Genomic DNA, 17,307 nt, shown 5'->3' on the forward strand with positions numbered 1-17,307 from the left:
ATAATTAAATCATCCCACTTTAAAATCCATACATCAATTAATATAACGTGCTACTTCCGAATTAGAGATTTAGTCCCTCATTCTAAAAATATTTTAATGGCTGTTGTTCCAAAGACTCCATCACGGGCTCCAGTTAAAGATGGAAGGTTGTGCACGTGCACTAGCACGTCCACAGCTATGGAATGAAGCATGCCCCTCTTCCTTAAATTCCTATGGTGATGCACTAACTCATAATGTGATGGTACCACAGATGGAACCTCTTGAGAGATAATAAGGGTTCAGATGCAATCATGATAGTGGTATGCTCATAATGAGATTAATGCCCTTATAAGAAAGACACCAGGGGGATCCCTGGGTGGCGCAGCGGTTTGGCGCCTGCCTTTGGCCCAGGGCGCGATCCTGGAGACCCGGGATCGAATCCCACATCAGGCTCCTGGTGCATGGAGCCTGCTTCTCCCTCTGCCTGTGTCTCTGCGCCCCCCTCTCTCTCTGTGACTATCATAAATAAATTAAAAAAAAAAAAAAAGAAAGACACCAGGGATGCCTGGGTGGCTCAGTGGTTGAGCATCTGCCTTTGGTTCACAGCGTCATTCTGGAGTCCCGGGATCAAGTCCCACATCGGACTCCCTGCGTGGAACCTGCTTTTCCCTCTGCCTGTGTCTCTGCCTCTCTGTGTGTCTCTCATGAATAAATAAATAAAATCTTTAAAAAAAAAAGAAAGACACCAGAGCTCTCTCTCCTCCAGCTGAAGCCACATTAAGAAGGTGTCATTTGCAAGTCAGGAAGAGAGATCTCACCAGAAACCAATCATGCTGGCACTCTGATCTTAGACTTTCAGGCTCCAGAACTGTGAAGGAAAATTTCTGTTATTTAAGTCACTGGCCTATGGTATTTTGTTATGGCAGCTTGAGCAGATTAATACACCCACTAAAATGGTTATAAAAGGATTTTTCAAAAAGCCTAAACCCATAAGGACAAAGAGAATAGGAAAGATGAAAGCAACATTTTGGATACTAAAATAGGAGAGAGGTTAGTGGTAACTGATTTAGCAAACTCTAGAATCTTAAAGCAAGCACAGGAAAAATGAAAAAGCAACTAAACTACCACAGAACCCCCAAGAGGCTCAGGAACTGGAGGCATAAGGTACCTTTGAAAGCACAGGTAAACGTGGGAGTGTATGCAGAAGCTCTACTATGCTTAAGAGCAGCAAGACACCCCCCCCCCCCACATCCCACTATGTGGGCACCAGACCGAAGGTCTGCTCACTAGAGTGAGACTGTGCTGGAGCTGGAGTGGGAGTGAGGCCATCACACCAGGCACAACTGCGGACCTGTGGAGGTCAAGCAGAAGCTTACACACTGAATGCAGAGGGTCCTCAGACATTTCCCTACTTGGCTTCCAAAATGCTGAGAGGTAGACATATATCTTCCAAGGAGAAACTGGACATTCACTGGGGACTCTGCCTAGCTCAAGGGAGACAGTCAACAGAACAGCCTAGCAAGATCTCACTGGGCTGATGCCCACAGTTTCAAGCCCCACCCACAACTGCAGAGCTACCCAGCAGCTTTCTATGGCTCCATTCTTACACAGGAGCAGATGGCCAAGCAAGTTCTCTAACCTCAAAGGCAGACAAAAGCAAATTAACAAAAAAGGCAACCTGAAAGAAACAGAGCTAAAAAGAGAATCTATGAAAGAATAGACACCAAGAAAAAAAAAAAAAAAAAAGAAACTCTTAGGAATTAAAATTATGTCACAAATGAAAAAAAACCTCCACAGAAGGGACAGATGATAAAACGGATAGAGCCAAAAACCAAAAATAAAAATAAGAGAAAATAAGAAAATGGGAGGGACAATCTCAGGAGTACATCTGACTAGAAAAAGAAAACTGAGTGGAGGGTATTATTATACAAATAATTCATGAAATTTTCCCAAAATTAAAGGATGTGACTCCCCAGACTTCAAGGTCTAATAAATACTCAGGGTAATGTATAAGAATATATGTTCTATGGGCACCTGGATGGCTCAGTGCATAAGCGTCTGCCTTCAGCCCAGGGTGTGATCCTGGAGACCTGGGATCGAGTCCCGCATTGGGCTCCCTGCATGGAGCCTGCTTCTCCCTCTGCCTCTGCCTATGTCTCTGCCTCTTTCTCTGTGTGTCTCTAAATAAATAAATAAAATCTTTTTAAAAAAAAAAAAAGAATATATGTTCTAAGGCATGTTATCAAGAACTTTTAGAACAGGAGCCAAAGTAAGGATCCTAAATGCTCCTGCCTCCCCCCACCCCCCCACCAAAAAAAAGAAACAAAAAGCAGGTCACAGAAAGAAACAAGAATCTAGGTAGCTTCAGATTTCTTAATAGCAGTGTAGGAGTTTAGAATATGAAGGAGAAATTATTTTAAAATTCTCTCATAAAATGATACTCACCCTAGAAACTGATATCCACTAAAAGTGGGATAAATGTAATGCAAGCTGCAAGATTTTCCAAAATGATCAGAGAGCTCACCACAGGCTGACTGGAAAAGGACTGAGAGCTAAGACACCCCCTTTACTGACCATGTCCCCAAGGAAGTTGTTAGACCTAAACTCAACTTCCCATGACACTGGTAGCTTCCGCTCTCTGGTTGGAGGGCCTGTAACTTCCACTGGGCCCCAAAGTCTCCTGGAGCAAAACAGCTAGTATCTGCAAATGGCTCCTACAACATCCAACAGATATTCAAATCCAGTACTCAAGTAACCTACATCATAAAAGGTGTGTTTATTTCTTCACTGATAAGATCGAATTTGTGCTTATACTTTAGGAATGGAGGGGCATTAAAGATTTTTCCAAGCACACTTTTCTGTGAGATAATGCAGGTGGTGCACCTGTGCCTTCTTTTCTCTTGCTGAGCCCCTTGTTTTAGGTTTCCCCCCTCTGCAGTAAAGTCATGATAGAAGATGTGTTGTCCTAAGCCCTGGTACCTGATGGGCTGTGAGCCTAAAGGCATCACTTTCCTTGGTAAAAAGAAAGGAACCCGTCTTATACAGTAACAGTCAAAAAATTTTTCACTAGTGGGATTTCTAAAAAACAAAACAAAACAAAACACACACACACACACACACACACACACACACACACACAAACCCCAAAACTGAAAATGGTAACTCCCCTGCATCTTTTCTCAGGAAGCTGTTGGAAAAGATGCCTTAACAAAAAATGAGAAAGTTGGTTTGAGAAAAAAAGATGCGATGAGATTCAAGAAACAGAGGCTCCATTCCAAAGAAGTGGAAAGACATCCCAGACAATGTGAATGGAAATGTGAAAGGGACAGCTGTGCGGCTGGCCTACAGAGCAACCACCATGGATTAATGAATTAACCTAGCCAGGAAATTATGGAAGAGCTATTTCAAGAAGATGAAACTGACAGAGTATCTGATGCCTTCAATCATATTAAGGGGAGATTCAGAAAAACATTTTAGCAACAGGGGATGAATGTGTGATGAAAATTTAGAAAACTAGTAAATAAAAAATAGGCAATTATTAACTCAGATGGAGGTGGAAAAGAAGTTTTCAAGAAAAGAAATCACAGCATACCATACAGCTCATCTCAAAATAGTGTTTTCAAAGCCTAAACAAGATAATATTGATCTAAACAAATAATGACAGAACAGTATTAGAGGGGTCTAGGAAGCAGGCATATACAGCTAGTGGCAAGGAGTTTAAGAGAGTCAAAGTCTCATTTTCTTTTGTGGGAGTCAAACAACAGTGTTTAAAAGTGAAAAAACAAGGGCGTGCACTGTAAGCACACTATTTAGAGACACAGAGGTAAATATCAAAAAAAAATTTTTTATAAGTAATAGTGAGAAGTGAAGTTGAACTAGGATGGTGGAAGAGAGATGCTGTTTTCAATAAGCCTTTTAACTATTGGACCTTTAAAATATGTGCCTATATCATGTTAATAAAAATAAAAAATTTAAAAATAAGATTATATAACAAAAACATTACTGTTACTATTGGAAAAATAGTAATTTGATGAACTGAAAAGAGAAGTGATTGCCCACAGGGACATTATAAAGAGAATTTAAATCACCAATTTATTAGTCTAATGCTTCAATAAGAAAACTATCACTCAACCATTACAAAACCAAAATAACAAAATAAAACAAAGTAAAGATAAAAATTCCTCAGACATGTGGTTAATTTAGAAAATGACTAATGGTAAATAAACTCAAGAAAACTTATCTTAATATTGGATAAAGGAAAGCTATTTTTAAAAGTTTAAAATTACCTAATTATGAGTAAGCATTTATAAACAACTTACTGTACATAAAGATTATAGGTTAAGGACCCAAGTAGTTTATGATCTAATAGAAGATAAAGACGCACTCACAAATAACCACTGGTGGAGGTGAGAAACAAAGAGCAGTTCTAAAGAAAAAGTCTTTCCTTTGATTGAGGGAATCAAGAAACATTCCATCAAGAGGTATGATTTAATCCAAGCTTCAAAGATTGAGACATACTGGCGTGGCAGGGGTCTCCCTTCTGGGTGAACCATCATAAGTAAGGGAAAAAATTAAGAGCACAGACATGTTTGGGACTATAAGAACATTGGTTTCATTGAAATATAGAAAACCAGAAATAAAAGGCAGACTAAAAAAAATTCGTATGGCCAGATCCTGGGTTTGCCTTGAATGTCATGCTAGGAATCTGGATTTTTGCCAGAAGGAAACAGAGTGTTCTTGGGAGAGCAGGGGCAGGGATGGTAGGTCCAAAGACAATGGCCTTGAGCATAAGTGCTCCACTTGGGAGCTACTGAATCAACCAACAGAACAGAGTGTAAGAATGGGAACATGGACAGGTAATTAAAACCGACATGGATAAAACGGGGTCAATTTTCTCTTTAATTTTAATAGCACTTTTACCGAATAGCTCATTCAAATTGTTGTTGCAGGGCTCATAAAAATACCTGTGGATTTGTTTGATGCTCTCCTTCGAATTTCTGTCACCATCAGTCGTGAGACTTGGGTTGTGAACTGCAGAAGGTCAGAAAATTTTTCTGTCATCGTATTTGGCGGAGCATTTCCAAAAACCTGTGGATGGAAAAAAAAAATTAATGAAGCATTGTCAACTACTGCCCTTCATTCTGTGCATTTCAAAGTGTGCTATGATTTGAAAATCAAGTCAAAAAAGTATTCTTACATAGCTACTTTGAATCTGAAAAAATGTTTATTTTTATGTTCTCAACTTCCATTTTTTGTAAATGCAGGAGTGATCACTCTTTTACTATTTATGAGTAACCACCTGACAACCATTTCAGGCCCTCATTCTGCTTCTATATTCTCTAGACTATTCCTGTATCCTCTCCTTTTAAATTCAGTTTGCCAACATATAGTATAACACCCAGTGCTCATCCCATCAAGTGTCCTCCTTAGTGCCCGTTACCCAGTCACCCCATCTCCCCATTCTCCTCCCCTGTCACAACCCTTTGTTACCCAAAATCAGGAGTCTCTCATGGTTTGTCTTCCTCTCTAATTTTCCCCATTCAGTTTCCCTTCCTTTCCCTTATAGTCCTTTTCACTATTTCTTATATTCCACGTATAAGTAAAGCCAGATGATGACTGTCCTTCTCCGACTGACTTATTTCACTTAGCATGATACCCTCCAGTTCCATCCACATTGAAGCAAATGGTAGGTGTTCATCCTTTATAATGGCTGAGTAATATTCCATTGTGTGTGTGTGTGTGTGTGCGTGTGTATACACACATCTTCTTTATCCATTCATTTGTCAAAAGACATCTTGACTCCTTCCACAGTTCTGACTGTTGTAGACATTGCCACTATGAACTTTGGGGTGCAGGTGTCCCAGTGTTTCACCACATCAGTATCTTTGGGGTAAATACCCAGTGGTGCAATTGCTGGGTCATAGGGTGGCTCTATTTTTAACTTCTTGAGGAACCTCCACACTGTTTTCCAGAGTGGCTGTACCAGTTTGCATTCCCACCAACAGTGCAAGAGGGTTCCCCTTTCTACACATCCTCTCCAACATTTGTTGTTTCCTGTCTTGTTAATTTAGCCATTCTCACTGGTGTGGGGTGGTATCTCATTGTGGTTTTGATTTGTATTTCCCTGAATGCAAATAATGCAGAGCATTTTCTCATGTGCTTGCTGGCCATGTGTAGGTCTTCTTTGGAGAAATGTCTGTTCATGTCTCTGCCCATTTCATGACTGGATCATTTGTTTCTTGGGTGTTGAGTTTGATATGTTCTTTATAGATCTTGGATACTAACCCTTTATCTGATATGTCATTTGTGAATATCTTTTCCCATTCTGTAGGTTGTCTTTCAGTATTGTTGATTATTTCCTTCACTGTGCAGAAGCTTTTTATGTTGATGAAGTCCCAAGAGTTCATTTTTGCTTTTGCTTCCCTTGCCTTCATAGATGTGTCTTGCAAGAAGTTGCTGTTGCCAAGTTCAAAAAGGTTGTTGCCTGTGTTCTCCTCTAGGATTTTGATGGATTCTTGTCTCACATTTAGATCTTTCAACAATTTTGAGTTTATCTTTGTGTATAGTGTAAGAGAATGGTCTAGGTTCATTCTTCTACATGTAGCTGTCCAATTTTCCCAACACCACTTTGAATAATATGTTTAAAATACAACTTGTACAATAAATCATATCTAGCTACACTTCCTAGTACATATTACACAACCTTTGTTTTTTTTTTTTTAATTTTATTTTTTTTATTTTTTATTTATTTGTTTTTTATTTATGATAGTCACACAGAGAAAGAGAGGCAGAGACATAGGCAGAGGGAGAAGCAGGCTCCATGCACCGGGAGCCCAACATGGAACTCGATCCTGGGTCTCCAGGATCACGCCCTGGGCCAAAGGCAGGCGCTAAACCGCTGCGCCACCCAGGGATCCCTTACACAACCTTTGAATGAATGATTAAATAAATGAAATAAAAAGCCAAAGACTATTTATCCATAAAATTTGAATCAATCTTACTGATAAATTTTAGAAAGCATGATGTTTCTCTGAAGATATCGTAAATTAAGAATTTACAGAAAGGAGACCCTGAGTGGCTTAGTCAGTCAAGCTTCAGACTCTTGGGTTTAGGCTGAGGTCCTGATCCATGGGTCTTGAGATCCAGCCCCACTCTTTGTAGGGCTCCATACTCAGTAGGGAGTCTGCCTGAAGATTTTTTCCCTCTGTCCCTCCCCCCACTGGCCCACATGCATATGCTCTAAAATCAGTAAGTAAATCTTTTTAAAAGAGATTCTTTTTTTAAAAAAAGAAGTTAGAGAAAAATGGTAAGGTTCTATGATGGCACATAGATACATCAGATGGTGAAAAGCAGGGATTTATCTATGGTTAAGTCCTAGGCTGAATACAGAATTCAGTAAACTCATGTTAAAGCTCAGAATTTTGAAATTCTAAAATTCCCAAAACAAGACTGTTAGGAAAAAGACTAGGATAAAGAAAATGAATGTGAGGGTCATGAAAACTGCTTGTTTCTGGGCAGCCTGGGTGGCTTAGCAGTTTAGCACCGCCTTCAGCCCAGGGTGTGATCCTGGAGACCCGGGATCGAGTCCCACATCAGGCTCCCTGCATGGAGCCTGCTTCTCCCTCTGCCTGTGTCTCTGTCTCTCTTTCTCTCTGTGTCTCTCATGAATATATAAATAAAATCTTAAAAAAAAAAAAGAAAAGAAAACCACTTGTTTCAATAAAAGTCTAAGACAAAAGAACTTTAGAATAAATAATTTTTTTGAGATCTTATTTATTTATAGAGAACAAGGGTGAGAGAGCATGCACGCAAGCAGGGGAGAAGGGCAAAAGGAGAGGGGGAAGAGAATCTCAAACAGACTCCTTACTAAATACAGAGCCCTATTCAGGGCAGAGCTCAATCTGAAGACCCTTGAATCATGACCTGAGCCTAAACCAAGAGTCAGAAGCTTAGCCCACTGAGCCACAAGGAACCTCTAGAATACATAATTCTTAAAGATAAAACAATGTGAGTTCGGCAAAGAAGACAAGAAAATGAAACCTGGACCGATAGTCATAGGAAAAGAAATGGTTAAAAAAAAAAAAAGAAAGAAATGGTATTATAATGGCTATATAACTGGATATACCCTGAAATATTATTTTAAAAAGTGTTCTGTATAGCTAAAACGAAATACAGTCTTTAAAACTATTTTAATAGCTCTCATAGTATTTTGTATTCTTATTATTTATTCAAATGTTACTACATAAGGAAGGAACATATCTTATCTTTGTATTCTACTTTAATTTATAGGGATGTTCCCTAAATATGTTGATTTATATGCTATCTCCCACTCCCCACAACAAATTCTAGAGAATGTATAAGTAGAATTGAAGGATACATAAAATATAACATGAGAATATAAACTAAAATTAAGAAAAAACAAAAAAAAGGAAATAACCAAGGCTAGGGAATGGATGGAAAGAAAAAGATTAAAAATCTAAGACCAAAGACTAATTCTGTATTTGCCATGTTTTGGTCATAAATTTTAGCTCAAAAAGAAAAAAAAAACAAAAACAAAAACAAAAAAACTCTATCACCTGGTTCACAATGTCCTTAGGTAAGAAAAATATACATTTAAGGAAGTATCTGTGTTTTTATACAATAGCATGAAAATTTCTTTCCAAGGATCCTCAAAAAAGGGATATAATGTAATATCCCTGTAACAGAAATATATTTTTTACATTCTTAGAACAGATACTATATTCTTTATAACCTCCTTCAAATTGAGCTGAAAGTACCAAACAAACAAATCAATTCTATAGGATATAACTTTAACTATCTAAAGACTGTTCATTAGCTTGACACAGGAGTAATTTTACATTATCTCAAAGAACAAATAAACTGTACTTTTCAAGACCTCAATAAATTGCTTTTTTTCTGCTGAGATATTGATAAATGTTGTTTGCTTATAGCTCAACTATGTCACTTAGACTGATACTCTTTAACAAACAAATTGAAGGCAGGTTAGAAATTGAGGGGTGCCTGACTGGCTTAGTTAAGTGTCTGCTTTGGCCTAGTCATGATCCCAGGGTCCCGGGATCAAGCCCCAAGTTGGGACTCCCTCCAACTAGGCAGGGAGCCATCTTCTCCCTCACCTCCCTGTTCATGCTCCCTCCCACTCACTATCTCTGTCTCTCTGAAATAAATAAAATCTTAAAAAAAAAAAAAAAAAGATTAGAAGTTGAGAAGCCTAATAATGACACATGCTTGAATAAACGTCCTACTTTCAACTCAGAGATGTGAGTATATAAACTGTTGTTTATAAAACAATTGTGTATTCTGCTAAGGCATTTATGAGGCCTTCTGCCAAACTAATTTATTTTTTTATTATTTTAAGATTTTATTTATTTACTCATGAGAGACAGAGAGAGAAAGAGAGAGAGAGAGAGGCAGAGACATAGGCAGAGGGAGAAGCAGGCTCCATGCATGAAGGCCAATGTGGAACTGGATCCCAGGACTCAGGGATCAGGCCCTGAGCCAAAGGCAGGTGGCTCAACTGCTAAGCCACCCAGGTATCTGTAAAACTAATTTAAAATAGGCCAATATTCCTATCACTCAGTATATATTAATATATTTTTTGCTCCTAAGAATTATTTTGTAAAAGATTTTATTTTGAGAGGGACAGAAGAAAGCATGAGCAGAGAGGGAGAAGCCAACTGCCTGCTATGTAGGGAGCCAAATGTGGGGACCCCAAGATCATGACCTGAGCTAAAGGCAGAGGCTTAACTGACTGAGCTACCTAGGCACCTCAGCTCTGAAGAATTACTAAGAGCTATTTTATTCTGAAGGGTTATTTAGACAACTTCGTAAGATTAAAAGATCACTTCTTAGACAGTGAAAAAGGATACGATTCTTCAAGGAGTCTTCATGTTAGGTGAAAAATACATTGTTAAAAATCCAACTAACTTGGGGTACCTGCATGGCTTAGTCGGGTAAGCGACCGACATTTGACTTCTGCTTAGGTCATGATCTCAGGCTTGTTAGACTGAGCCCTAGGTTTGGCTCCACACTGGGCATGGAGCCTGCTTAGGATTCTCTCTCCCCTTCTGTCCCACCACCACCTACCCCCCAACGCTGCTCTCTTAAAAAAACAAAACAAAACTACCTTTTCACACAAATCCTGATATTTAACTGCTTTATTGCCATAAGAAACTTTTTTCAAAAGATAGGTCTTCCTTGAACTGACCAAATCACTAAAAAAAATCACGGAAAAAGAGTTATGTCCTATTTGCTATTTTGAAATGAACTGTTTCTCTTTTAACATAAATTTAGTCCAATGATTCTTTTATTTAATCACTCATAAACATGTATTGATCTAAACATGCCCGGCAATATCTGGAGTCATGAATACAAAGGTAAATAGAGAGTTGTGAATACAAAAGTAAATGAAGCAAAGAGGATTCTTGTGCTTGTGGAGTGCACATTTTAGTAGAAGAGACAAATATTAACCAAATTAAGAATGGAAATTACACTAGTAATTTAGTAAAGGAAGTAAACAAGGTAACTAGAAGGGAATGCCTGTTGTGGGGAAAGGCTGTCAGAGAAGGTCTCCCTGAGATGATGCCGGCATGGATGAGTGACACTGCATGATGAGACAAAGTCACACAGTTCAGATTGCAAAAGAAAGAGGGTTCTGGGCAGCGCGGAGAGTTGTGCTCAGCTCTCCAAGGGGACATAAGATTGAGGTACGTGAGGAATACAAAGACAGGTGAAACTGGAATGTATTTTATGAGATGGAAAATACGCACACTAAGATTGGAGAGGTACAGGGACTAAAATATGAACCTGACATTTAGATAATACTGAATATATAAGGTAGCAAAGAAAAGAGTAGATTTTTCTGTGATTAACTTCAATATTAAATCCAAAAATATTAGGTATATATATTGAACCACCTTCCACAAATATGGTACTTCTTGAAAACATACAACACTTAAATGATGTACTTAAATGTGTGCCATAAAGGATGGAGCAAGGAGCTGGGAGTCCAAGGAGGCTTGGATTCTCCTCCTCTTCAGAGACTACTGGTCAAGTTTTTCTGGTTCTCCACTTCCCTATCTGCCAAGGAAGAGAGCTAAGCAAGAGACTGAAGTAATACATATAACTCAGAAGAAATGATTCTACAACATATACGTGACATTCATAAATCAGATTTAAAAAAAACCCAGAGTAGTGAGGAACAAACATGCCATCTAGCAAATTCAATAAAAATAATAGTTACCATGCAAAACATTTATAATGTGCCTAGTATTATTCAAATACTTGATACGTAATGTCATTCAAATCTCATAAAATCCTTTATGTGTCCTTGTTTTACAGATAAGGACATTAAAGTTTAGAGAGGTTAAATAACTCAAGCCAGAAGATGGTGGAGACAAAAATTAAAATTAGGTCTCATTCCAAGCCATACTCTAAATCACTCAGTACTAAGTTGTCTCAATTAAACTTCGCATGAACCCTATCACTGTCACTTCACAGTTTCACCTTAAGAGGGGAACAGCATTGTTAGTCTTGTTATCAGAAGAGTCATTTTTAATATCTACCTGAATTACAGAAAATTTTCTGGCACTTCCTCAACTAAATGCTGTTGGCATACTCAGGGAGAACAAATCAATAGTGTTATTTATTAATGCCATGTACAAAATAGAAGCTCAATATATTTTTGTTACTGAATGAAACTACTCAAATAAAAATTTATTAAATAGGACTAATAAAAAGAGGTTGGAATTTATACAAAGTTTTCTAAAATGGTGGCTCTGATTTCCTAAACTTATGCAATATCTAAAATTAAGTTACATAGCACTGACCATTAGGAGACCTGGAATAACCTGATTTTAAAAGGTTTTAAAAATTAACAATGAAGATATAATTGCATTATTTCATAGTAAATGAGTCTTATTAATTAATATAAATGATTAGGAAAACATGTGTATCCTCCTTGTTTCTAAGAAGGACCACCAACTCAAGAGAAAGGAAACTGAGAAAGCTAGCTCAGTCCCTTTCTCCCTTTTGGGATATGCCCACCTCATGAGAACATACACTCTCTCATCTACTCTGTATGGGGCTTCCAACTATCCAGTTTTGCCTATGGCTAGGTAAGAAAATATAGCTATTTCAGATGTGAATTTAGCCAATCCACTGCCATACAGACCTAAGCTACATTGTCCAATACCAGCTGTACTGGTATTATGTAATAAGTAGTAAACTGTATATATGTAAATACAATGCTGTAAACATGCAAATAGTACAACTGTGTGACTCCTGATCAATCTCTCCTTTGGTTCTCAATTTGAGTATTCTTCTTTTAAAGCCAACATTTTAAAAAGTAAAGGTCACTTGTAAGGGATAAAAGAAGAAAAACATTCTATTCAACTTAGGTGCTTTTCAAATCTAAATAATTCAAAAACGGGCAGCCCCGGTGGTGCAGCGGTTTGGCGCCGCCTGCGGCCCGGGGTGTGATCCTGGGGACCCAGGATCGAGTCCCACATCGGGCTTCCTGCATGGAGCCTGCTTCTCCCTCTGCCTGTGTCTCTGCCTCTCTCTCGCTCTCTCTGAATGAATAAATAAATAAATCTTTTTTAAAAATAAATAAATAATTCAAAAGCAAGGGGAGTTTCTAAAAGAAGATCTAGTTAGTAAAATGGTATTTTAAATCACAATGAAAAAAAAGGAAAAAATCACAATGAAGTATGATAATATATACCACAGTAATTAATAATGGCAGTTAATTTTTAGATGATGAGAATGTTATTCATTTTTGAACAGCTTAAGTATTTTGTCAATAAGGTTTTGTTCTTAAGATTGAAAAGGTTAATTATTTTTAAAAATGCTGGATAAGTATTATTCAGCTATTCTCAGACTCCACTACCACCTCTCAAATGACAGCAGCAGTTTCCTTGCAGAACTGCGATGAGGACCATGGGAGGCAGCTGACGACCACAGCATGAGCCCTGGCCCAGAAAAAGGACTCAACACATGTCATTTCTCAACCTGTGTCTCTTAAAGGCAAAAATCACACACTGAAATAACACTACTGAGCACTCTTTTTTAAAAACAATTTTGTAGATAGATGCCCATGACTAACAGCAATATGGTTTATTTACAATTGAGTACAAATCAAGCGAAAAATTGACAGTACAATTCATTTTTAACAATCATGGTAGGAACTCTAGAGCCATATCGAGCTATTTTTCATCAAAGCTATTTCTTTCTTTCTTTTTTTAGAGAGGGAGGAAGTAGGGAAGAGACCGAGGGAGAGAGAGAAAATCTTAAGGAGGCTCCATGCCTCAGCCCAGAGCCCGATGCAGGGCTCAATCTCACCACCCTGAGTACATGACCTGAGCCAAACCTGAGTCGGATGCTTACCAACTGAGCCACCCAGATGCCTCCCATTAAAGCTATTTCTTAGCAGTGGAGAATGTTCGTGTATAAATGGTCAAACACTAAATAATACATGAAGCATTTCAAAACCTAATGAATGGAATGTCTTATCTAAGGATTTTAGTTTATTATAATCCAATAAATACTCTTTATATACTTTTTAAATTGGTCATAATGGTACAGAAATAACTTCCTCTCTTTTCATTAGTTAACAGCTGACCTTTTTTTTTTAAAAAAAAAAAAAAGATTTATTTATTTATTCATTCAGAGAGAGCGCGAAGAGAGAGGCAGAGACACAGGCAGAGGGAGAAGCAGGCTCCCTGCAGGAAGCCCGATATGGGACTCGATCCTGGGTCTCCAGGATCACACCCCGGGCTACAGGCGGGGCTAAACCGCTGCGCCCCGGGGCTGCCCAACAGCTGACCTTTTATGATAGTTAAATCACTCATTGTATTAGAGGTATATAAGACAATGCATATACATATGTGCTTTTACTCAGGCAATTAAAAACTTTTGACTTGAAAGAATACTTAATGAAACATGACAATATACAACAGAGTCACAGTCTAAGCAATAGAGAATCACTAAAGCATCTTTTTTTTTTTTTTTTTTTTTAAGATTTTATTTATTTACTCATGAGAGACACAGAAAGAGAGGCAGAGACACAGGCAGAGGGAGAAGCAGGCTCCATGCAGGAGCCCGATGCCGGACTCGATCCCAGGACTCCGGCTCATGCCCTGAGCCAAAGGCAGACGTTCAACTGCTGAGCCACCCAGGCATCCCATCACTAAGGCATCTTAAATCTACTTTAAAAAAACAACAACAAATATTTAGATGATTCTTCCAGTCTAAGCCTCATTAAATTGGCTGTAGAAGCCCAACTGATGAAATACATGAGGCACATATGTAAGATATTACTTACTAATTTATGTTAATAGCTGAGAACAATAGCCCTAACTATTCTGAACATTATCAACACTTTGTAAACGTGCATAAGTCTGAGAGAAGGAAATTACCTCAAACTATCCGGTAGACAATAGTACATAGTGACACTGAGGTAAAACAAAAATTAAAAAAAAACTTCCCAGAACTGATTCCAATAAAAATTAATGACTGTTACCTCACCAGGGCTTGAAAAAAATGACTTCTCCATAATCAGTTTCTCTCTCTCACTTTCAAAACAGCTATTTTAAACCTTTCCTCACCTCTTTGCATACTCGTACTCTACCATAACCTCTGTCCATCATTCTGTCTCTTATTTCATAGATTAAAGAAAATGAACATCCTCGAAATGTACTAATGTTTGCACCTGCTCTTCTCTTCTACTCAACCCAATAGGTGATATGTGAACTGATCTATTTCCTTCTACCCCTTCTGCCTTACTACCCTCGCAAAACCGCAATCCCAACAACTAATGTATCTGCCTCTACTTCTACCCACATGCTGCTGAATGCCTACAAAAATCACACACCCGCATGGGTAAGATCCAGTACAAATTTATCATCTCTAACTTTCATTGGACTCTCAATACCTTAATTCTTTTACCATCTTTTCAACTATCTCTCTCATTCCCTTTCATAATATTCCAAATCATCACAATTTCCTTAAGCCCCCTAAATTTACTCCAAGGCTCTTTACAGATAACATCTTCTGTTGATGACTACAAGAAACCAAGGTCATCAAGATCTTATTCAACTTTTCATTTAAATACAAACCATATGCACACCCAACAATACGTGCTCTCCTCCAGGATGAAGTATCTTTCTCCTGCTCAAGGCTCACCTGCCCCCACCCCCACCCCCCTTAATTTGACTCCATGCTCTCCTCCCTCAATTTCACTCTTAAAATTTTCCAAATCTCCCCTTCTGCTTTCTTCCCTTCTCTTTATGAGCTGCATCTCCTCCATCTTTACAAAGCAAAACACTACAAACATACAAAAAAACCCTTCTCATCAGCAAGTTCACATACATCAATTTTTTTTGTTATCTTTTCTTTCAAAATTTCTACAACCCCAGTATATCCTTACTGTCTCTTTTCATCTCCCATTTACTCCCCATTCACTGTTTTCTGGCTCTGCATTCTAGTAACTTACAAACTGGCAAATTTCATGAACATTTTTCAATCTTCATCTTACTGGGTCTATGGTACATGATAGTGTTGACTACTCTCTCTCTCTCCTTACATTTATCTTTTGAGCTCGATAACCACCCCTCTCCTGATTCTTTTTGTAGTGCTACTGACCAGCTCATACTCTGTATCTTTCATGGGTTCCCCTTCTTTCATCAGACATTCATATTCACCATGGTTCATCCTTAGCCTAGTGCTCTTCTCACTTGGCAGTATAAACCATGAGTAACTGCTCATCCCCTTCCAGGGTTCCAACTACCCCTTCTGTGCCGGAGTCCCCAAAGCACATATCCAGCCAAATTCTCTACCTGAGCTTCCAATTGCTTATTGAATACATCCACTTGGGAAGCTTACAAATAGTTCAGACTCAATGATCCAAAGTGAAAAGATCTTTTAAACCTTTTTTTCTCAGCAACTGGGAAAAACATTTCCCAAATTAGAAACCTAGAAGATAACCTGCCTTGGTCCCTTCTATTCTCTTATTCTATTGTTTAAAATACTTCACTGGCTCTGTATGACTCCAGGAAAAAGAATTGGGTCCTAATACAATATACAAATCCATCTTGATGTGCCTCCTATCAATCTTGACAGTCTTATTTTTTGATCCTCCTCGATATGAAATCAACGTCTTGGACTCCTTATAGATACTGGCACATATGAAAATATTTACCTTTATCTTGACTCAGCTTTATTTTTTTTTTAAAGATTTTATTTTATTCATGAAAGACACACAGAGAGAGAGGCAGAGACATAGGCAGAGGGAGAAGCAGGCTCCATGCAGGGACCTGATGTGGAACTCGATCCCGGGAGTCCGGGATCAGCCCTGAGCCACAGGTGGACACGCAACCACTGAGCCACCCACGCATCCCTTGACTCAGCTTTATCTCTTACATAAATTACCTCCGTGGTTAATTGAGTCTAGTTAATTCCATTTGTGCTAATGTTTATCTTTTAAGACCTCAAGAATCACATCATATTCTTTTCTTTTTTTTAAGATTTAATTATTTATGAGACAGAGAGAGCATCCAAACAGGGGGAAGGGGAGAGGGAGAGAAAGAGTCTCAAGCAGATTCCCGGCTGAGCACGGAACCCTAGATGGAGTTGGAACCCACAACCCCAAGATCATGACCTGAGCCAAAATCAAGAGTTTCATTCAACAGACATTGAGTTTCATTCAAGAGACATTCAACTGACTGAGCCGCCCAGGCACACCCACATCACATTCTTGGAGATGTCCTTTCCCCATTCTCCACAGGCTTTTAGACAACTTTCTCTCAAGGGGTGCCCTTCAGTGCTGAAAGAGTTACAAGTAGCCGCAGTAATTGGCAGTGAATGGTGGAGCATCTAAAAGCCCTATGGAACTACTGACTTTTTAAACTATGTACTTGTACACCTCTGATAAAAATATAAAAATTATTTTAAATATCCCCACCAAGATTGCTACATGTAATTAACTTAACAAAATATATTAAGAAACTAACTCTATTTAACTTAACAAAATATCTTAAGAAACTAACTCTATTTAGACTCAATCTTGGGCCTATAAATATCCTCTTTCAAAATCTCTTAAAGAGAACCTGCCAAACAACAGAGCAAACTGAGATGATTCTGTAAAGTGTACAAAATACTCAGGCAGGGATCCCTGGGTGGCGCAGCGGTTTAGCGCCTGCCTTTGGCCCAGGGCGCGATCCTAGAGACCCGGGATCGAATCCCACGTCGGGCTCCCGGTGCATGGAGCCTGCTTCTCCCTCTGCCTGTGTCTCTGCCTGTATCTATCTCTCT

General features: G+C 38.6%; 1 protein-coding gene across 9 annotated transcripts in view; it reads right to left on the reverse strand.

The window, feature by feature from the left end:
• WDFY3 (WD repeat and FYVE domain containing 3) overlaps positions 1-17,307 on the reverse strand; it is a 234,280-nt gene that overhangs the window by 161,274 nt on the left and 55,699 nt on the right. For all 9 annotated transcript variants that reach the window (XM_072810775.1, XM_072810774.1, XM_072810770.1 and 6 more), the window contains exon 3: positions 4,944-5,067. In XM_072810775.1, coding sequence (XP_072666876.1) covers positions 4,944-5,067 — 124 coding nt within the window. The remainder of the gene's footprint in view (positions 1-4,943; positions 5,068-17,307) is intronic.

Source organism: Canis lupus, chromosome 33 (genome assembly GCF_048164855.1).
Source record: "Canis lupus baileyi chromosome 33, mCanLup2.hap1, whole genome shotgun sequence".
In the NCBI taxonomy this organism is placed as follows: Eukaryota; Metazoa; Chordata; class Mammalia; order Carnivora; family Canidae; genus Canis; species Canis lupus.